The 24593-nt window shown below is 32.2% G+C and overlaps 2 protein-coding genes across 10 annotated transcripts in view; one reads left to right on the forward strand and one right to left on the reverse strand.

The window, feature by feature from the left end:
• Positions 1-1139: 1139 nt before the first annotated feature.
• Positions 1140-6293, forward strand: LOC143231078 (Fanconi anemia group A protein homolog). Its single transcript, XM_076465622.1, has one exon. The coding sequence runs from the start codon at positions 1592-1594 to the stop codon at positions 5381-5383; it is 3792 nt and encodes a 1263-aa protein (XP_076321737.1). The 5' UTR covers positions 1140-1591; the 3' UTR covers positions 5384-6293.
• Positions 6294-9569: 3276 nt separating this feature from the next.
• LOC143231088 (recombining binding protein suppressor of hairless-like) overlaps positions 9570-24593 on the reverse strand; it is a 98312-nt gene continuing 83288 nt past the window's right edge. For 6 of the 9 annotated variants that reach the window (XM_076465667.1, XM_076465634.1, XM_076465653.1 and 3 more), the window contains 11 exons: positions 20930-20953; positions 20129-20224; positions 19056-19221; positions 17898-18072; positions 16466-16603; positions 15561-15673; positions 14479-14619; positions 13117-13272; positions 12535-12638; positions 11325-11424; positions 9570-10423 (listed from right to left, as the gene is read on the reverse strand). In XM_076465667.1, the coding sequence (XP_076321782.1) occupies positions 10220-10423; positions 11325-11424; positions 12535-12638; positions 13117-13272; positions 14479-14619; positions 15561-15673; positions 16466-16603; positions 17898-18072; positions 19056-19221; positions 20129-20224; positions 20930-20953 (1417 nt within the window). In that variant the 3' untranslated portion in view covers positions 9570-10219. The remainder of the gene's footprint in view (positions 10424-11324; positions 11425-12534; positions 12639-13116; positions 13273-14478; positions 14620-15560; positions 15674-16465; positions 16604-17897; positions 18073-19055; positions 19222-20128; positions 20225-20929; positions 20954-24593) is intronic. The other 3 variants (XM_076465682.1, XM_076465643.1, XM_076465704.1) reach the window with 1 other exon arrangement.

The following is a 24593-nucleotide window of genomic DNA, read 5'->3' on the forward strand; positions in this document are numbered from 1 at the left end:
ACTCCACTAGCTGGTGTCCCACAGGGAGGGGTGGTTAGCCCTATACTCTTCATCATGTATGTAAACAATATACCATTGAAGGATCCAAATCATGGATTCTCATCACAGTTCGCAGATGATGTGGCAATCTGGAAAAGTGCTGCAACACCCACGATAGCAGCTACAAACATACAACCACAATTAAATAGAATTAGTGAATACTGTGAAAAATATAGAATTAAAATAAACACAGCAAAAACTCAGCTGGTACTCTTTACGAAATCGACAAAACACAGAAAACAACAGCTAGAAATATATATGAATGGCACTCTACTCCAGATTGCCCAATCAGCAAAATTTTTAGGTCTGACTTATGATTCAAAATTAACTTGGATCAATCATGTCAACGAAATTAAAAATAAAATTTGGCGAAGAACCAACTATGTTAGGAGTCTAACTGGTAAACACAGTGGAGCATCTACAGATAACATTTTGAAAATATACAAAACATATATAAGACCAGTAATAGACTATGCAGCTCCAGCATGGGTAACTGTAAGTAATAAAACAATCAAAACTAAACTACAAACAATACAAAACACACTTCTCACAACAGCATACAGAGTCCCGAGATCAACATCATCTAAATTCATTCACAATTACTCGAACATACCAACCATATCAGATAGACTCCTAAATATTACAATTAGATATTTTAACAAAAATTGGATGAAAAATGATTTATTATGCGAACTAGATAGGTACCTCATACATGATGAAGAAAATCCTAAATACCTCTCCCCAATTAACATATATTTTAAACATAAAGAAAAATAAAGTAAAGTAAAATATGTATGTATATAAACTTTAAATATTATATTTATAGTTTACATATTTATGTATTTTAAAATAATAATCAGATAAAAAAATAATAATAATAAAAAAATAAATTGCCACCAGCTAGCTTGACTACTGTGAATAATAGACTATAAATGGACATTGCCCTGAAAAGGACCTAACATACAAACAGTAAGGGAAAATAAGTTCAGGAAGGAGGAAGAGGTCAAAGTGAACCTGACCCTCCAGGGCAAAATACCCACATACCATTGGAACGATTGGATTACCCAAACACCGACGACATTCATTCATTTCATTATTTAGAGGTATAGACAGTTTTTAGGCTTACGATAGAGTTAGGCCTAATACCAATAGGTTAAGCACTTTGTCAGTAGCGTAATGTTTTAAATTAATGTTAGCGATAGTAGTGACGTAAAATATTGATCACTTGAATATAGTTGGAAGTTGAATCCATTTACTTTAAGTATTTGACTGATAATAATAACAACATGATGCGCAATCAGTTGCAAAAACTTTCCGTTGATTCTATTAGTGGCACAGATTTGAAACAGGCACTTACTGTTTTGATTAAAAACGTTGAACATAATAATTTAAGCCCAGATGAACAAAGTGTTCCATTTCAAAACCAAAACTTAGAAAACAAATTTTTCAGCACGAAGTTCAACTCGAAAAATTCTTATCATTTTTGCCCAGTAATGTAGGTGAACCAGCTTTAAACATATCGAAAGGAGTAGCTATTGCAAGAAGTACTATTATGTTGTTACATTGCTGCATAGTTGAAAGTAGAAAGCATGCAGAAGATAATCCATACCCTGTACTTTTATGTGATGCAGAGTTAAAAGAAATAGAGAGTGCTATCATATTTATTAAAACATTAGTTAAAAACGAATTTAGTATCCCAGAATTTGTACTACTTTTATCTGTTGAGCCAGTCGTACCTTTGGAGCTGCTGTCAAAGTTGGATGATGCAGGAATCATTCCTGTCGAAGCATTTTTACAACAACTAATCAGTAAAAGCCATCTTGTGGCTGCCTTCAGTAAAGCAGTTTGTAAAATATGTTACCAAGTTAATGCTTCACTTCCAAGACTGCATAATGTTTGCTCTGTTGTCATTAGTTCTCTTGTTATGTGTGCATATTTTGGAGATTTTAGTCAGAACAGAAGTCTTGTAAAAGTGACTCGATTAATTTTAGATACATTAACAAAGAGATACCTTGAAAATCAAGAAGCTTGTAGTGGAATGAAAATAAATTTCATTTCAGAGTTGATTAAAAACCCATTGGTTGATAGGTCAGTAATTCAGAGCTTTGGCAGTCATGTTCTAACACTGATGTTGAACCACAGTCCTACTGTAAGAGTTACTTGTGCATTAAGAGATCAACACAAATGGTCATGGAAAACAGCTGATCCCATTCTTGTTGGTCTTGTTCAGAAGATAATGTCTGTGTTGTCTCCTGAAAAAGTGTTAAACTGTTTAGAATGTGTTTTAGAAGGACAAGAAGTGAACTGGAAAGTTTTACTGATGTTTACATCATTGTTTCTAATTTGTCATCCAAAGGCAGCCACTCTTTTAGAAAATTTTACAGAAAAATTACTGCAAGTGGCTTTTGAAAAACTAGAAATGGAAAGCCTTATAAGTTCAGTTCTTCTTGTTCGGCAGGCTGCACTAGAAAATTTGCAGGTATTTCCTACGTATGAAGAATGGTTCCACAAACATTTTGGTGATAGTGAAACATCTATAGCCGTAACTCCTCGAACCTTTGCCTTTTTAATGAAGTTTTTGGTAGATTTAGCTCCATATGAACCAGCGAGATATTTAAAGGTGCACATATCAAGGCCACCTCACGTTATTCCAAGGTGTCATCAGGTTTTTAAAGATTATGTTTATTTAGCTAAAACCAGACTTAAAGACTTTCAGGAAACTTCTGACTTTGGGATTTATGGGAACTGTGAGCCCACTTCAGATGGTCAGTCTAATGAACCAACAACAAGCAAAGGTCTTCAGAAGATAAATCAAGCAGTAATTGATGTAGAGAAATCTTTAGAGCTGTATGAAAACACTAATAAGGTTCCAACATCCATTTTGGAGGCAAGCATTTTTAGAAAACCATATTTCATTGGTAGTTTTTTACCTGAACTACTTAAACCAAGACCACTTCCAGACATTCCAGATACTCGAATAAAATTTATTGAAGAACTAAAACAAATTGGAAAAATTCCACTCAATTTGTATGAAAATTACAGAAAGAAATCTGCAAAAGAAACTGAAATACTGTTGGAAGGTGTGATGGATGTGTCGTTCAGTGATGTAATGATGGAGCCTCAGGATGATTTGAAATTGACCCTGGAGATGTTAAGGAAAGCTTTGGAAAGAGAAAAATCCTCAGATTCTCTCAGGAAAGGTAATTTTGCTGACATCTCTCCATTAATAGCAGAGATATCTAGTAAACTTCAAGTAATAATGGATCAAGTCTTGTCTGGTGAGGACAGAAAGCAGTCTGTAATCTTGATAGAAGATTTTAAGATTATTTCTTCACACTTATTAGAGGTTGGCTCAATCCTCATAGAAGGATTTGTACACTGTCAACAGACAGCTGTCATGGTGACGAAAGATACGTCCTGGGATGTTCTCTATGTTTCAATGCTCAGCTGTTTTCCTGCATTACACCCTGCAATATTTTCAACTCTTTGGAATAAACTTGTTTCAGAGACTGCAAGTTTAAAAAGCCAGGAAATAAGAAGTCTTTCACTTTTACTTCTAAGATTAGGTCAAATGGGAAGTTTATTTCCCAAGCTTTCATATAACAGATCTTTTGCACCACAGCTGTTGCCAGAGCTGTTGTTTGATTCTATTTCTTTAAACAGTGAAGCCCAAGTGAAATATTACACAGATCTGACTGGTGCTTATCTAACCTGGGCTGTCAAGGCTTCTGATTTAACAGAAGACCCTGATAGACTTCCTGAATATGTTTCAGAATCTTTGTTGAAAAAGTTTCAGTTTTCGTTGATCCGAATACACATGGAATTACAGGGAGTGATTATAGGACAGGTCTGTAAGAACCAAGAACCAGATACAATATTTACAAAGTTATATTGTGGTCCTATGTTCCAACACTGGTGTCAGAAAGCTACTTTAGATCTTCCACACTGGATGAAATTGGAAGTACAAGTTCAAGAAGATGCAGGTTTTGCCAAATCGGATCGCAGGCTTGATTATGTTCGACGTATGGTTATTAGTCACTTCCTACCTTTAGCTCAAGATAATGGTGGTTGTGGTGGAAATATTAGGCATGCTTGTTCCTGTGTCTTGGAAGGTTTAATTTCACTCTCTCCATCCTTGCAAATGTTCTTTCAGTTTATAATAGTTCTACAAGAATTAACTCATTCCTTGTCCATAGAATGGAAAAGTACACAAAATGGTGAACCCTGGTTGCTGAAAGAACTAGAAAGAAATGTTCAGAAACATTCTTCAATTACAGGATCAGAGGTCATAGATCTCCATAATACAGTTGACAAGTTTTTTCGAATAGTATATGCTCTTCCACAGTATCTACTACTAACAGACTGTTTATCAGTAAAGCCATCTTCTGAAGTGTTTCAAAGTCTGGCCAGTAAAGTGAATAATTATCTAAGGAATTACTTATGTGAGGATTGTTTTTTATCAGTCTCTCTAACTGCTCACTTGGTCAGAGCACTTGCTCAAACTTCCAACCAAGATGACAAACTTGGTGGTAATGTTAAACAATTCTTGTCTTTGTGTCCATCATTTACTGCTGGGTTAATTATTCACTGGTCTTTAATTGGACCATTTTTAAGGTCTGTGCAGTCATACAGCCACACATTGTCTACTTTGGTGCACAATATTGAATCTGTCCTATCATGGAGTAATGAGATAACTGATAGTTCAATCTCAGTTCTACCTTCTGGAGATTTTGTTATGAAATGGTGGTGTAGCTTGATCATTGCCCAAAAAATTAAACAGGCTATGATTCCAATGAGTCTAGTTGCAAAAGTCAGTCCAGAAGTCTTGAAAGACTTGGTTCACTTCATGATGGCACATGATGCAAGCTATAGTATTAACAATCCTTCCTTGTACCCTCCTCTGTTAGTTAAACTTTTTAAAATCTCTATCAGATCTTCATTTGTGTCCACATTTTTCCTTCCTGATTCATACCAACATTCATTTGTTCAAACCATTGTGCCTACTTTGGTCTGGAGTCTTTGTCCAGCTGTGTGTTTAAGTGCTGTGCTCCAGCTGTGGTATTCATCAGAAATAAGAGAACCAGATTTAGAGAAACACATTTTAGTAGACTGGTTACTGGTGCTTCTAACAAACCTGACAAGATGCAATGAACTACACTCTGATGCAATCACAGAAGACAAACCACCACCATGTTTAAACATTTTTGACATGAATTATTTTCTTGAAGCATCCATCAAAACTAGAAGATTGGTTTCATCATTACCACAGGATGTTATTAAACTCGTACCTGAAGATGCCTGGAGCCATTATCTTAAGGAGTTAATGCATCATTCTTACCCCTAGGTCTATATAAAGTTTTCAGAAGTTTGTGGACTGATTTAGATACATTAACAACAGAAATGGATAGCTATTTATTAATAAACTCTGTAGATTTAACAGACATACAAGCATGCAGGTTTAAGATTATATGTGATTAAAAGAATATTAATATAAAACTTTGTTTCTTTAAAGTGATAAGAGAAATATAATTGTTATAAATACTTTGTCCAACTCACTAATAACTATGTATGTATATAAAAAATCTAAAGGATATATATTACAAATAAATGTTCATTGACACTTGTGTTGTCAGTATATATTACAAATAAATAATGTTCATAGACACTTGTGTTGTCAGTGTATATTACAAATAAATAATGTTCGTGGACACTTGTGTTGTCAGTATATATTACAAATAAATGTTCATTGACACTTGTGTTGTCAGTATATATTACAAATAAATAATGTTCGTGGACACTTGTGTTGTCAGTGTATATTACAAATAAATAATGTTCGTGGACACTTGTGTTGTCAGTGTATATTACAAATAAATAATGTTCGTGGACACTTGTGTTGTCAGTGTATGTTACAAATAATGTTCATGGACACGTGTTGTCAGTATATATTACAAATAAATAATGTTCATTGACACTTGTGTTGTCAGTGTATATAATGTTAAGTGGACACAGTATATATTACAAATAAATGTTCATTGACACTTGTGTTGTCAGTATATATTACAAATAAATAATGTTCGTGGACACTTGTGTTGTCAGTATATATTACAAATAAATGTTCATTGACACTTGTGTTGTCAGTATATATTACAAATAAATAATGTTCGTGGACACTTGTGTTGTCAGTGTATATTACAAATAAATAATGTTCGTGGACACTTGTGTTGTCAGTATATATTACAAATAAATAATGTTCATAGACACTTGTGTTGTCAGTGTATATTACAAATAATGTTTGTGGACACTTGTGTTGTAAGTATATATTACAAATAAGTGACAGTTAAACACTTGTGTTGTCAGTATATTACAAATAAATAACATTTGTTGGACACTTCTATTGTCATCTTCATTCAGACATTGTTCATGTTGGTAATGAAGAGCTAGTTGCAGTGTGGTTTTTCTGGATGTGTTTAATGCACACAAGGTGATGATTGGATTAAATTGAGTTTTCTAGTCTTCCTTTCCTCATGTTATGTTGTTATGGAAAGGTGCAAGACGTGTAGAGATATTAGTGAGTTAAACAGTTAACTCAAGAATAAGACACATTTCAGTATCTTAAACTACCACATAAACAAAGCCACTAAATTTTGTGTGGTTTTCTCTGATAATACAATTTATTGTTTATGGTTCAATGTCAGACATAAAATCAGATGAATGTTCTATTAACTGAACCAAAGAGATGTCTTAATTAAGAAAAGGAAAACAAATCAGTGAGGCAAGAATGCTTTGTAAAGTGACATTGAAAAATTTTACCTAAATGCAAACCCTGTGATTTTTCAGATAAAAGATTCTATAAAGGAATCTCGCATGTTCTGCTGAAGGCATGACGACTGAAACTTTGTGATTAAAATATTTTTATCTTTCAATTAATTAATGACATATAAAATGAAAACTTTGATGTTTCCTTAATAAGTTACAAATTCTCAAAAGTGTACAGACACCCTCATCACTGTACTTCAAAGTTGGTGACCAGCCACACAGATCAGAGACAGTATTAGTAAAAGACACATTCATAACTGTATTTTAAAGTTTGTGAGCAGTCATGTAGATCAGAGACAGTCATTGCTTAGTAAAGTTATTTCTATTTATCTTTCAAATGACTTTTTATCCAGTATTAATTCTTAACTTTGAAAATGCATAAATGACCATAGGAATAAGAAATGTAAGCTCCCCCAACTAGTTGGCATAACAAAGATAGTCCTTTGTACACAACAACATGATAAAAGTTTCAACATCTGATTTCAAAGAAAGCCTTACACAAACACTGGTGTACCACTAAACACCATCTGAAGAACACTAGATAAAGGTTTCAACATATGATTTCACTGAAAATCTTACAAACACTTGTGTACTCCTAAATACCCCCTGGAGAACAGTAGATAATGGTTTCAACATCTGATTTTAAGGAAAGACTTCTAGGTGCATTAGTATCATTAGAACTGTGAGACAGTACCACATAAAAAAACAGATGGTACAATCATTATTACTACACCTATAGATGGTAGCTCCACTATCACTACAGTTACACATGGTACTGTCTCCACATATATCACTATGGTCACACCAGTATTACTAAAGTTACACACATGGTACTGTCAACATTACCACAGTTAGAGATGGTTCCACCAATACTACTAATTATATATGATGATACTACCAATATTAACCACAATGGGCTATTGTATTCATAAAAAGGAATAAAAAACCCTAGATTCTAAAATAGACAAGTCTTGGGACCACAGATTAGTGAATCAAAAACTAAATAAAGAAGGAAATGTTAAATATAAACATTTACTGAAGTAAAGCAGTAACCACTGGATATATGAAGAAAAATAACCTATAAAATGTTAACTCACTCATCCTATTGAATGATCAAAAATGGCCAATTAGTGACTGTGTGTGTGATAAAGTCTCAAAATATTCATTTGTTAACATAAAATGAATTAAAGTGTTGTCTCAGTTCCTCAAAATTCAGAATAACTGAAGACTATCATCAACAAATAATACCTAATCCAAGTATACCAGCAACTGAGTGTGTTACATCAACAACTGGGGACTATGGAATCATCAGCTGTCAAAACTGCTACTGTATCATATGGTTAGTTTGTGAAATATCTTGTTTGTTAGAGTAACCTTTGAACTGTGACTTAGAAATTAACTTGACCATCCATTACATTAATGATGCAAAATAATGTTTGTTTTAGAGCAAAGCCACTTGGAGCTATCTAGTATGCATACAATAAGAAATCAAACTCTGGATTTTAGAATTATAAGTCCTAAACTTACAGCTGTCCCACTAGAAGACTCAAAACTCCATTTAAATACATTAATGTCACAGAAATTATGACTTAACTAAATTAGTGTTTGTATTCTAACTGTCCAAAAATATTTTCATAAAGGTTTCTCATTGTTCTTGTCAACTAATTAAACTTTGTTCAACTTAATCTATTTGTATATTTATTATTCCAACTCTCTATATCTCATGTGAGTAATAACCCTGAAGTTTTCCAGATTCCAATAATCACCCAGCTTCACATGCACCTGAAGAACCTTGGTTTTGTCTCTCATTTGTTTGTAACATCAAGTACTCAAGAAATGCTTTCCCCACAGGAAAATCATGGTCAGTTTGTAAAACCCTACAAAGTGTTCAGCTGGACTCTAGTAATGCACGTGTCTTATCTCCTAGAGAAGTCCAATCAGGAAGGTATGGCATACTAGATGAAGCTTCACAATGAAGCCACTGCTGGCAAGACATGGGGTAAAGTTATAGATCAGAGATACAGACAAAGAAATAAATGAGTGTATTGACTATTATCAGGACTTCTCTTTGTGACTACTTTGTTTTACTTATCAGATTTTGTGGTAACAGGTGTTGTGTGATATCAAGTAATACATGTAAATTAAGAAAATAAAGATAATTTAGTTAAATGTATTTCAGAAGATACTGGAACTTTAAAATAACTTCAAAGTTTGTGTTAGAAATGTTTTTCTTTAAATAAAAATAACAATATTTTATATATTTTTATTTTTCACATGCCATGAAGAACTATAACTACCTAACTGTTTGTCAGTTAATGTCTTTATAAAATTTTCTTGAATACAGTTTTTATGAAATTCATAAAAATAAGTTAACAGTTAGATGCATCCACAAAGTTCACAATACTTTAAGTGGTGCAGGGATGTTACAGCGAGTTCCTGGTGTTCATTACTGAAAGTTGTAGAGTCAAAGTTTGGATTGGATTGAAATTAGTTTAAGAGAGAGCTTGAAAAGGTCATCTTAGTGTTGTCAAAAGAGTTGCAGTTAATCATACAACTGATGTTAAAACTGTACGTCAATAGTTCTGTCTGTTAGTACTAAATAACAAGTTGTCATTACTTGAGCTGTTCTTAATACTAGTCACCACAGGGTAAGGAAGTCGATCAATCAGTGTTGTAATTATATTCACAGCTAACTGAAAAATAAACACCTGCTCACTCCAGAAAGTTTGCCATTTTATTAAATAAACAAATATGAAAGAACAGATACAAGATTATCATTAGCCATGTAACATAAATTATACAATACAATACAACTCACATATCAACATTTTTAAAAACAACAAAATAAAACATTTGATGTTCTTCACCAGTTACGTAAAACGGTCACATTGAATTGTCTTTAGTTCCTTTAAACAAGAAGATTGGAAACACACATACAAAAAAAATAACAGTTCCTTCAGTTGAGTATATATTTATCTGTACATCTTCAGTCCATGTTACCATGGATTTGTCAAAAATCTGGTTGTAACCATATACTATATTACTTAAAGTCATTGCTATATACATAAGACAGCCTACAACAGTACATTTTAAAAAAATCCGATTCTCAATCGTATTTTTCAACCCAAAATATTTTCCAGTTTAATTTGATATGTTTTTAGAAACCCACATCTACACACACATCACTATCCAAACAAAGTTCCAGTAGATCACCGTGGACTTTGTTACCAAAACCCTCCCTACCATATCACACAGAGAAACGTTTTTTCATAATTAACTGTATTTTCACTGTAAACCAAATCCAGCCAGCCTTTTCAGAACACACTTTCATTTGTTCTGTGTAGTGTTCACACTAAAACTTTATTTAAAGCACCGTTGAAACATGCCCATAGTTGGAGATTATAGGTCCAGGTTCCTCTCCATCTGGAGGATGAGTGTGACTACTTGCAGGTCGAAGTATTTCTTCAACGCTACGACAGTGAGGTCGTGGTCCAGGCTCAGGTGTGTAGGTAAAGGTCAGGCCTGTTGCATAAATGATCCCATCATTTCTCACTAGGGAGACTGGAACCTGTAAAGTTATGCTGTATACATCAGGAAATGTTCATAAAACATTAAACACAAAAATCAATATTTTCCTGAAAAAATTCCAGCCAAGTGATTTAAGAGAGTAATCCAAGTGCTATAATTAATAACAATATTTAGGAGCAGAAATGTCAAACTCTGAATTTCATAATAGATTTAACAGTTTACCCATCCTATTGCCTTTAACAGAAATATGACATAGTCATCCAGAGTATGGGATACAATTCAGCATATCAGCTTTGTATACAATCTAAAACATGTAATAATAAACAGAACAGCTTTGTATACAGTTTAAAATGTGTCGAAATAAACAGAATGGCTTTGTATAGTAGTCTAAAATATGTAAAAATAAACAGAATAGCTTTGCATATAGTCTAAAATATGTACATTCATGATGACAGAAAAACATGTAGGTTCAAGAAGTCTTCATAGAAAAGAAATAAAACCCTATAAACCAAGCACTTTTGAAAATGTTTGGCTTAGAGTTTTCATTTCATGTCTAAAATTTGTAAAATTTTACAAATAATTCAGAATGTTTATAAAAATTTACAGAATAATTCTGTATATAGTTTAAAATGTTTGTAAAAATTGACAATGATTCTGTATATAGTTTAAAATGTTTGTAAAAATTGACAATGATTCTGTATATAGTTTAAAATGTTTGTAAAAATTGACAGAATGATTCTGTATATAGTTTAAAATGTTTGTAAAAATTGACAGAATGATTCTGTATATAGTTTAAAATGTTTGTAAAAATTGACAGAATGATTCTGTATATACTTTAAAGTGTTTGTAAAACTTTATATAACAGTCTAAAAATGTGTGATAAAAGTTAATATAATGTGTGATAAAAATTAACAGAACGTCCCCGTGAAACGATCTAATACCATAATCAGTGTTCCCACCTGAGTAGGATGATGAACCCATTGCCAGCCCTCACGAAATGCCGAGATATCAGGAACCACACACAGCATACTTTCCTGACACCTACAAAACAATCAGCATATTTTATAAAAAAGGATTTACTTCACCTATGAAGAATGTTGTTACTCACAGCATACTTTCCTGACACCTACAAAACAATCAGTGTATTTTTAGGTAAAAATATTATTTTACTTCACCCACGAACCAATGTTTTGTTACTTATCAGATATTTAATAGCATACTTTCCTGACACCTACAAAACAATCAGTGTATTTTATAAACAAGGATTTACTTCACCTATGAAGAATGTTGTTGGTATATGTCACATCTAATAATTATTTCTTGGTAAAATGATTTCTTAATATAATTCTACTTAAAGTACTCATCAAGAAACAAACTACACTGATGTTTGTTAGGTTATCAGATATTTAATGTTAGTTTAATTACACGTGTGTACCTGAACCAAACTGATGTTTGTTAGGTTATCAGATATTTAATGTTAGTTTAATTACACGTGTGTACCTGAACCAAACTGATGTTTGTTAGGTTATCAGATATTTAATGTTAGTTTAATTACACGTGTGTACCTGAACCAAACTGATGTTTGTTAGGTTATCAGATATTTAATGTTAGTTTAATTACACGTGTGTACCTGAACCAAACTGATGTTTGTTAGGTTATCAGATATTTAATGTTAGTTTAATTACACGTGTGTACCTGAACCAAACTGATGTTTGTTAGGTTATCAGATATTTAATGTTAGTTTAATTACACGTGTGTACCTGAACCAAACTGATGTTTGTTAGGTTATCAGATATTTAATGTTAGTTTAATTACACGTGTGTACCTGAACCAAACTGATGTTTGTTAGGTTATCAGATATTTAATATTAGTTTAATTACGTGATGTGTACCTGAACCAAACTGATGTTTGTTAGGTTATCAGATATTTAATGTTAGTTTAATTACACGTGTGTACCTGAACCAAACTGATGTTTGTTAGGTTATCAGATATTTAATGTTAGTTTAATTACACGTGTGTACCTGAACCAAACTGATGTTTGTTAGGTTATCAGATATTTAATGTTAGTTTAATTACACGTGTGTACCTGAACCAAACTGATGTTTGTTAGGTTATCAGATATTTAATGTTAGTTTAATTACACGTGTGTACCTGTACATTGTTTCGGCTTCCACATCCCCAAACCAAACTTTTAACACTGGAGTGAAGTTCTCTCCAGTCAACTCCAGCATGGCAACATCCCCTCCTCCATTTAACTAAAAGAAACAACATAATGAGCAACAGTCACAGAACTAAAGCAGTTTAAAGACAGATATATGAGATGTGACAGTTATAAACATCATTATACAATGTGTACTTTACTAGTCTGATTATAACCATCAAGTAGGATGTGACAGTTGTAAACATCATTCATTACACAATGTGTACTTTAGTAGTCTGATTTTAATGTTACAGATATGCATAAGGTATACACAAGGTTTATATTAACTTTTCAACACTGAGTGAAGTAGTGTTTGTGTTAACCCTGATACAGAACGAATAAAGTTCATTGTACAGGTTACTACACAAAGGACAAATTCTGCTTTAAGTCAAGCGAACAGCAGTCAGTAAACATTCTGAACAAACTCGTGTTAAAAAACAGTTTCACCTACCTGCAAAAAGTCTCTTTAGCTTAGTTAAATAGCTAGTAATTTTCAAAAACTAAGAAGGAAAATCTGAAACATGCTTACTTACATGTAAACTAAACACAACTGGTACTGGCGTTACTGGTGATCGAACAGGTCCCATACCTTCATAAAAAGTGTATTCTGCCTTGTCTGTACTGATGATGGTCCATGAAGCACCATCATTAATCATTTCCTTGTTAGGTTCTTTTGGACACGGAGTTGCCTGGAATACCAAGATGACCTAGGATCAGTTGACATCAGAATAAAACGTTTCTACAGTACAGCGAACTTCTTTACTTAGTAGTTGAATTATACAGACAAACTCAACTCACAAGTAAAGAACGATAAACATAATAAAGAGGTAAAACTAATCTACTTTTCCAAGCTGTAAAAAACAGATTCCAGTTTTACATACGCAGGATGAAACACAAAATACTGATTACATATCATTATTAGAGAACCACTAGTTCGTATATGAGAAACTTTGTGCCAATCTTTCTCAGGATAGTTGAAAGTATTTCCAACCTTGTGAATGAAGGTTCAGTTTTAAGACACATTAAAACAAAATGAATGGGCTATCACCATCAATAACAAATGTCTTAAAGAAGCAAGACCATAAAGATACATACCTGAAACTGTGCAACTCTTTACTCTGACACACAACTGAACCTGTGCAACTCTCTCTACTGTGACACAATAAAGATATATATACCTAAAACTGTACTGTTGTCTACTGTGACATACAATAAAGACACACATATCTGAAACTGTATGATTCTCTACTGTGACACAATAAAGACACACATACCTAAAACTGTATGATAATCTACTCTGAGAGACAATAAATACACACATATCTGAAACTGTATGATAATCTACTGTGAGAGACAATAAATACACACATATCTGAAACTGTATGATAATCTACTGTGAGAGACAATAAATACACACATATCTGAAACTTTATGATTCTCTACTGTGACACAATAAATACACACACACCTAAAACTGTATGATAATCTACTGTGAGAGACAATAAATACACATATCTGAAACTGTATGATTCTCTACTGTGAGAGACAATAAATACACACATATCTGAAACTGTATGATTCTCTACTGTGACATAATAAAGACACACACACCTAAAACTGTATGATAATCTACTGTGAGAGACAATAAAGACACACACACCTAAAACTGTATGATAATCTACTATGAGAGACAATAAAGACACACATCTGAAACTGGGTGATTATCTATTGTGAAAGACAATAAAGATACACATCTGAAACTGTATGGTTCTCTACTGTGACACAATGAAGACGCACATACCTGAAAGTGCATGATTTTTTCCTGTGAGACACAATGAAGACAGACCTCAAACTGTGTGATTTTTTCCTATGAGACACAATAAAGACACACGTACCTGAAACTGTATGATTCTCTCTTGTGAGAGACACAAATACATTCTTTCTGTGTCCTTCATATAGAAGGAACACTTGTGAAGCTGTGACACAGGGTCACTTGCTTCTAGAAGTGCTGTTTGTTTGTCCACTTTACGTATTATCTAAAAAGGAAAATAAATTATAAACTACAACACGTTCTACTGTGTTACCACAACTAACATTCACTTATGAATGTAATACAGCTATAGTTAACTATAACACATCCAGCTGTGATACCATAAGTAATAAATATAGTCTAATCTCACTTAACCATAAAAAGAGTAATCTTAGAAATGAATAAAAACCCTTATTATAACCAAAGCAGTTTGAGTTGGTTGGTTTGGTGTTTTATGGTGCAAAACAACCAGGCTATATGTGCTAAACATCCAGTTAAAAGTTAAAATTAACTTTAGTAACATTGATAAAATGAAATTACGGTAAAACAAAACAAAGTTTAAAACAAATATCATAAAACTAATGTTTACATCTAATCTACAACGTTAAGAGAAAAACTACAGTAATTCAAGTTGTAAAGGACTTTCTGTAGCAGAACTGTAATTATCATAACTCACCAGGAAGACTAGCAGGTAAGTACAAAAACCAACATCAGTCACATGAAGTTGGTCTTTATAGTCCTGGTTCTGAGTTATTTGACGTTATGACCATTTTCTAATTTCAAATCCAACTAGATGGGCTTTGATTCTTAAAAGTGAATCACATTAAAAAGATCTAATGTATAAATTAAAAACTTAAATGGCATTAAAAAGATTAATGAACTTTTAAAGACTAGAAACATTTTTAAGGTGGAAAGTGTCACCATCACCAATAGCACTGTCTCATCAGATGTATACTGAATTATGCACTGAGGACACTTCATCAGTGGTAAAATGAATTCCACACCATTATACAGGTACTTCAAATATATAATGAATTACAATGCACGAGTACACTTCACTAGGACTATATGCTAATAAAAAAAGAGACAAAGAATTATAAACTCATATAAATACTTAAATCTAGCAAACAGTACGAGTCTGTTCTCAAAGTTTAGTTTAACACTTACCAGTCGAGGAAGTGCCATTCCTGTGACAGAACAAACCAACTTGACAGTCGAACCATAGTGAATGTAGCCATCTCGAACTGTGAACTCTTCGGATTCAGATTCACTATCATCCACTGAAAGGACAACATAATGTTCAGCTACAACATGTCTCAACTTACAGTGTTCAACTACAACATTTGTATCATTTCTTGTTTGGAAACACTTAAGCACTCCCTTTTACTAGAACACAACACTGTGTCTTTAATTATCTGTTATGAATATTGTCTTGTGAGAAAGAGCAGTTGTAACATAGTAAAAGTAGAATACAAACACCAGCACTGCTCATGTCAAGGTAAAAACAAGTTTAGGAATGATTTAAATAATTCTAATCATGTTTACTTTTATAACAGATTTCTTAGTTTACCTTTTGTGTTAATATTCACTTTCAACGAACATATTTTGTATTGTTCTTTATCCACTAACTTTAGAGACAGTCACTTTGTTTAAACTCATAACTTGAGATTTTGTTACAAGTAAAATTCACTGTATTTACATAGCTTCTTTTCAATTAGATTTCAGCTTATTTTATCTTTAGTTTAACTTGTAGAGGAGATGCTACATTTTAATAAAAGTTAATAAATACTTCTGTCCTATCAGTTTAACTTGTATCTACAAGAAACACATGCTCTTTTATACTGGTTGTGAGAAAATACAAAAGTTTGTCAATTTTCATCTCTTCTCTTGCCTTGTGCGAGAAATTGGAGTTCAAAGTGAAACACACCTAAAACTCACTGTCCACTTAATATTCACTAACTGACTACTCTCTTTAATTGTTACTGTTGTTTCACTTGGAAAATCTATTGTGCAGTGTTTGCACATGAAAGCACATTTTCATTACTCATATAGAACAGAATGTTATTACTCACAAAGATGTATAGTGAAAGCTCCCCACTGGGTCGAACTGGCGTGGAAATTACCATTCTCAACATGCAAGTAACGGGTGCTCACAGTTTGTGATCGAAGACGGTTGAACAATGCAACTTTTGTTCCTGAAGCTATGCATACTGTCATAAAATAACATATGGCAATCAGCTGTTCAAAAAGTTTGAATAAGTTAAAGTAAGAAAACAAAATTTAGAAACAAACAACTTGTTCTCAATTAGCTAACTATTAATTGAAGTAACATTGTGTATATTGTGTAAACCTTGTATTATATGAAATATTGACAACAATTACAGTAAATTAATCCTGTAAATGTTTACAGCTTGAAATTAACATGAAATATTTCAAACATTTAAAGGAAAAAGAAACAGGTTTACCTTTTATTTGAACATTCCCTTATTTTCATATCTTATTGTTTGAAACAGTTATAGCTCATACCTCTAAGTTCTAAACATCCTAGTTAATCAAACTATAGAGAGAAAATCTACAAATTGCGTGAAAATTCACAGCAAAATTGTGTTTTAATGGTAATGGGATAACTGAGTAAAATATTTTACTTGGTGATCTAGTAAATGTCCGGCATGATAACAAGATAAATCTGTCAAAAAGAAAAACTTGACTGAGAAACATCTACTTGTTAAAGATTAGATGGAATGACAGCTATTACAAATAAAGAACATTTGAAATGTTACTGTACATTAGTCACTTGAAAAGTTACTGTACGTTATTTTATCTATTGAAAAGTTACCACATGTTATCTTATCTTCTTGAAAAGTTACTGTACGTTATCTCCTTGAAAAGTTACCGTATGTTATGTTATCTTTTTAAAAAGTTACCACATGTTATCTTATCTCCTTGAAAAGTTACTGCATGCTACCTTATCTTCTTGAAAAGTTACCACATATTATCTTATCTCCTTAAAAAGTTACTGCACGCTACCTTATCTTCTTAAAAAGTTACTGCACGCTACCTTATCTTCTTGAAAAGTTACTGCACGTTATCTTATCTCCTTAAAAAGTTACTGCACGTTACCTTATCTTCTTGAAAAGTTAGCACATATTATCTTATCTTCTTAAAAAGGTACTGCACGCTACCTTATCTTCTTGAAAAGTTACTGCACGTTATCTTATCTCCTTAAAAAGGTACTGCACGCTACCTTATCTTCTTGAAAAGTTACTGCACGCTACCTTATCTTCTTGAAAAGTTACTGCACGTTATCTTATCTTCTTAAAAAGTTACCGCATGTTATCTTATCTTCTTAAAAAGTTACCGCATGTTATCTTATCTTCTTGAAAAGTTACTGCATGTTATCTTATCTTCTTAAAAGTTACCGCATGTTATCTTATCTTCTTGAAAAGTTACCCCACATTATTTTATCTTCTTGAAAAGTTACCATACATTAGTTTAGTTACTTACAATCTGCATTTTTAAGGGATTGCTTCTTTTTTGATGGTTTGGAAATTACTTTAATTCTCTTGCTGTGAAATACTCCAATATCCTCTCCATTTCCATAGAACATCTTTACGGACAACATGAAATGTTTCCGTTTGTCAGAATCACTTATGTACAAGGTTTTTGCAGCACAGTAGTTCTACAGTAGAAACAACATCTCTAATTTATTATCATAAAAACAGTTTAGAAGAAAACAAGTTAGGATTTGGTAAAGAAGTCTGATTATTTGTTTTTTTCTCATAATACAATTAGCTAATTTATTTCACATTATTGAGTAGTTACCTTAATTTTGTTTGGTTCAGCTTGGTGAAAACCTTCCTGAACCTTAACTTTGTGATACGTTCAACTTGGTGTAAACCATAAAGAACCTTAGCTTTTATATGTTTAGCTTTCTTTCCTGGCGACAAAATGTTTTACAATAGGGTCACTAATTATGAAAGATAAAGCAACAGCATCTAAGACTCTATGTCCTTTCAACTTCAAGTAATTAAAAATTTGAAGATAACCTACTTGTGGAAATATCATTATGAACTTACAGCTCTAAAGTCTCGAGTTGAAAAAACTGTTTTATTTCTTCATTACACAGTAGTTTACAATCCTTCTAATTTTGTCTTTGAAATCTTTCAACTGTAGTAACGTGACACTATGCTGTGAACACAACCATTAGAAATCTTTCAACTGTAGTAACATGACACTAAGCTGTCAACACAACCATTAGAAATCTTTCAACTGTAGTAACGTGACACTAAGCTGTCAACACAACCATTAGAAATCTTTCAACTGTAGTAACGTGACACTATGCTGTGAACACAACCATTAGAAATCTTTCAACTGTAGTAACGTGACACTAAGCTGTCAACACAACCATTAGAAATCTTTCAACTGTAGTAATGTGGCGCTAAACTGTGAACACAACCAGTAGAAATCTTTCAACTGTAGTAATGTGACACTTATCTGTGAACACAACCATTAACAATAGTCATCTGCTTTCTATAGATTACATACATCTTGAAAGTTTAACAGAAACAAACCTTGATTTTTAAACCAAACATGTTGTACCATATTTCATATAAAAATAAACATAATAAGAATGCAGTCACACACACATTGAATGGTTTCTACCTTTCCATTAAAGTCAAGCTGCTGCATTTCTTGGTCAGAGTTTCCAATACCTATGAAGGCACACAACTGGGCATTCTGATCAGTCTCACCATCTCGAAGCATCTGTTCTTGTTTCTTCTGCCATCCATCTCCTAATAGATAAATACACGGTGGTGGACAAAAGAACCTAGAATAAAGCAGAAACAGGTTACAGAGAGTATTGTGAAAACATAGTTTTTAAAACTTGATCAGTTTATTTACTGGTTACATTCATAACTAGTTTAAGCAACATATCCGTGAAGCATAAAAGGTAAAGTACAAGACGTTCCAAGGTCCAACCTGATACCCAAGTTTCTTTTCCATATGCTGGCTAAGCTACAAAAAACACCTATAGCTTTTATACCATACAAATTTTCTATTTGAGAATGATCTTTCATATATTTATATATCCAGTACTTGGTGATCTCCTACAGATACTTTAATATCCAGTACTTGGTGATCTCCTACAGATACTTTAATATCCAGTACTTGGTGATCTCCTACAGATATTTTACTATCCAGTACTTGGTGATCTCCTACAGATATTTTACTATCCAGTACTTGGTGATCTCCTACAGATATTTTACTATCCAGTACTTGGTGATCTCCTACAGATATTTTACTATCCAGTACTTGGTGATCTCCTACAGATATTTTACTATCCAGTACTTGGTGATATCCTACAGATATTTTACTATCCAGCACTTGGTGATATCCTACAGATATTTTACTATCCAGTACTTGGTGATATCCTACAGATATTTTACTATCCAGTACTTGGTGATATCCTACAGATATTTTACTATCCAGCACTTGGTGATCTCCTACAGATATATCCAGTACTTGGTGATCTCCTACAGATATTTTACTATCCAGTACTTGGTGATCTCCTACAGATATTTCAACAGTTAGCCTAGTGCAAAAGAAGAGGGTACAATCCCATGAAATCATTTTTGGTTTTTACAAGAAATATCAGTATTTGTTTAAGACAAATGTGTTAAGAAATTCTGTGTGGTTTTGTAAAAGGTGGTTACATACTTATAACATATACAAACCTTTTCTCATTTCCATAAGACTTTTGAGCAACTTTAGCATGTAAAACCACAAGGACCATATCTCCCCTCTCCTTCAAGTATTTTTTCATTGCCTCTCTAGAAGAACAAGATAAAATCAAATGAAGAATTATCAACACTATTAAACTCAAGCCACATAAATAATCATTCATACCAATGTTTACATAAATAATCATTCATACCAATGTTTACATAAATAATCATTCATACCCATGTTTACATAAATAATCATTCATACCCATGTTTACATAAATAATCATTCATACTAATGTTTACATAAATAATCATTCATACCCATGTTTACATAAATAATCATTCATACCCATGTTTACATAAATAATCATTCATACCCATGTTTACATAAATAATCATTCATACCCATGTTTACATAAATAATCATTCACACCATGTTTACAAGACAAGTACAACTGTAATAAAATATTTTTTTCTGTCTTTATACTTAACTGCTACTTCAATATTATAAAATTAAAATAACACAGATAACACAATTATCTCATCATGTTATACTTGAAAATATATTTATGATCTCTGTTTAACCCAGTCTAACTACAGTTTTGAACTTGCTTTTAAAAGCAGTACTTGTTTCTCAAAGACCTACAACTAGTTTTCATTATAAGAAATTAATATATAACTTTATGGAAGTACACATAAAACTACATAACTGACACACTAACGCATGCCTACAGCATCCTTGACACATGCCTACAGCATACTTGAAACAATGACATATGCCTACAGTATACTTTAAACGTTTACACATACCTCGTTAATCTCTGGTCTCTCCTCCTGGAAAAGATAAGAAGTTAATGCAAAACATTTTTAAAAGGTTTTCTGTAATATGACAGAATTATTATTGAATACAGAAGTTCAATTTCAAACAGTAACAATTATGGTTATGTACTGAAGCACAGGCTTGTAATGGATATAGTACACAGTTGTGGTGAATATAATGAACAAAGTATAGACTTGTGGCGGAAATAATGGACGAAGTATAGACTTGTGGCAGAAATAATGGACGAAGTATAGACTTGTGGTGTATATAATGGACGAAGTATAGACTTGTGGTGGAAATAATGGACAAAGTATAGACTTGTGGTGGAAATAATGGACAAAGTATAGACTTGTGGTGGAAATAATGGACAAAGTATAGACTTGTGGTGGAAATAATGGACAAAGTATAGAGTTGTGGTGGAAATAATGGACAAAGTATAGACTTGTGGTGTATATAATGGACAAAGTATAGACTTGTGGTGTATATAATGGACAAAGTATAGACTTGTGGTGGAAATAATGGACAAAGTATAGACTTGTGGTGTATATAATGGACGAAGTATAGACTTGTGGTGGAAATAATGGACAAAGTATAGACTTGTGGTGGAAATAATGGACAAAGTATAGACTTGTGGTGTATATAATGGACAAAGTATAGACTTGTGGTGTATATAATGGACGATGTATAGACTTGTGGTGGAAATAATGGACAAAGTATAGACTTGTGGTGGAAATAATGGACAAAGTATAGACTTGTGGTGGAAATAATGGACAAAGTATAGACTTGTGGTGGAAATAATGGACAAAGTATAGACTTGTGGTGGAAATAATGGACAAAGTATAGACTTGTGGTGTAAATAATGGACAAAGTATAGACTTGTGGTGTATATAATGGACAAGTATAGACTTGTGGTGTATATAATGGACAAAGTATAGACTTGTGGTGTATATAATGGACAAAGTATAGACTTGTGGTGGAAATAATGGACAAAGTATAGACTTGTGGTGTATATAATGGACAAAGTATAGACTTGTGGTGTATATAATGGACGAAGTATAGACTTGTGGTGGAAATAATGGACAAAGTATAGACTTGTGGTGTATATAATGGACGAAGTATAGACTTGTGGTGGAAATAATGGACAAAGTATAGACTTGTGGTGTATATAATGGATGAAGTATAGACTTGTGGTGGAAATAATGGACAAAGTATAGACTTGTAGTGGATATAATGGACAAAGTATAGACTTGTAGTGGATATAATGGATGAAGTATAGACTTGTGGTGGAAATAATGGACGAAGTACAGACTTGTGGTGGATATAATGGACGAAGTACAGACTTGTGGTGGAAATAATGGACGAAGTACAGACTTGTGGTGGAAATAATGGATGAAGTACAGACTTGTAATGGATATTATGGATGAAGTACAGACTTGTAATGGATATAATGGACGAAGTTCAGACTATCTTAGAACACACAGAAGATATTCTTAACAGTATTTCATGAAATTTGAGCTGAAACAAAACACGAAACAACAACGAGCCATTTGATAAATATTTTTCACTAAGATTGTTATTCATTAATGAATTCACAATATACGTTCATTACTTAAGATCTGAGAAACATGGTTATTAAGTTGAATATATACACACACACAGAATTATATATAATTCAGTTACTGATGAATCATTGGCAATCATAAAGTAATTACTATAAATTACTACCTTTTAGTAAAACAGATAAGCATACATAATAAATGATAACTAACAGATATATAATACAGGAGAGGTAAAACGTATAGAATAAATGACATATAGTGTACCTACTAGGTAATAGATATATAGTAAATAATGTACTTACTAAATCACATAAGAAATACATAATTGGATACATATGCGTACTAGGTAACACATATACAGAATGACAAATAACAAATACTAAAGCAGACACACATTCACTACAGGCTCAGTATAACACACGAGTACGTCTACACATTTACCCACATTAAGTATTTACACTATAACTTTTGATACAGCACGTGTATCTTCACAAAACTGTGGTAGAATTTTAGTAAAGATTACAAGTATTTTGTTCACAAAAAATCAATTTTTAAATAAAATATTTTTACTAAAGTTTTGTTTGTGAAATATTGATTCTATTTTGTTACTAGTCTGAGTTCAAAGTGATTTCATGTTATCAAAAATCTATTATTTCTCCAAAAAAACTCAGTTTTTATTTATGTAATCTCTAGAACCTTCTAAATGTATTTTAGATATCAGTTTTCATGTTATTTTCTATAATCTAAATATGTGGTTCTGTTACTTCACCAACATTGCAGTCATAAAAATATAAATTATGTTATTCTCATGCTAGAATGACTACATATTATAACACAAAATACAAATGTTTAGTCTACGTTGTTTAAGTCTCATATCACTATATATTTATACCAACCTTCCAGTTATGCCAAGCTAACATTAAATAACTTGCATTGACGCAATCATGTGCACTCAGGTCATGTATCCAATAATATAAAACCTTTTATCTTCCATGTCTTGTCTGTGTTTTAGTGGACTAGTATTTTGTAATATACAGTCACATTTCAATTATTATACATTTTTTATATATATAGATTATTATTTAGAAATAAATTATTAAACTTATTTTTCTTAAAATATAGAACAATAAATCTTGAAGTAAAGAAAACAATTATCTCTTCTTGCTACAACCTTTGAACTCTGTTGCTACTGGACATAGGTTGTTAGGCCTTTTAAACTTTCACACATGGAAGACATCAAAAAACATTTTTAGGGTTATTATATATACAGCTGAATAAACAAAGAAATCATAAATACTTATACTGATACCATAGAATTTCACTATAATTTATTGAGCTTAGTAACCAAGATTTATTTAGATTTTAACCTTTTTTTGAAAGAATGTGGTAGCCTTTTTACAGGTTAAAATGTCTGGAAAAACCACAAAGGGGACATTCTAAGCTGTTAATTGGTTATTCACTGTAGTAAGTGTATGTAAGGAACCATTTCAAAAATAGAGAGTTCAACAAGTATAAAAGCCATATTTCAGCAAAATAAAGATATAAGATTCATATCTTATAATGTAGCTTGTCAGTATTAGTAATTTGAGTTTATAATTTGTAATAAATTATAGACTTAGTATTTTGACAGCAGAGACATAATTATAAACAGTGCTGCATTCAATATACCACTTGACTCACTATAATCTACATTTAGATGTGTTTTTAATATTTATTTTTAAATTAGGAAATTGACTTACATATAACATTAAAGTTTGAATTATAATGTATAATTTGATTCCAAACTTATTGACATAAATTCATAAAACAGTAGTTTAATAAAATTTTGAATTCAAGTCAACAAACATGATGACCTAGCATTTGACCCATAATACATCTGAAAAAGAATTAAATAAAAGACATACTAGGTCACAGATAAAAGATACATACTAGGTCACAGATATAAAGTAAGTGACAAATAAATAATAGATGACAAGTAACATAAATATTAGGTCAGAGATATACACTAAATGATAACATACATATACACACACACTAGATCACAGATATAAAAAAAAATCACAACAGATACATTCTACATACCAAGGCACAGGTG

The sequence above is a fragment of the Tachypleus tridentatus genome, chromosome 1 (assembly GCF_004210375.1).
Source record: "Tachypleus tridentatus isolate NWPU-2018 chromosome 1, ASM421037v1, whole genome shotgun sequence".
Taxonomy (NCBI): Eukaryota; Metazoa; Arthropoda; class Merostomata; order Xiphosura; family Limulidae; genus Tachypleus; species Tachypleus tridentatus.

What these genes read in the sequence shown, in the direction of transcription:
- LOC143231078 (XM_076465622.1), top strand. Translation starts at nt 1,592, where the DNA reads ATGTTGTTACATTGCTGCATAGTTGAAAGTAGAAAGCATGCAGAAGAT.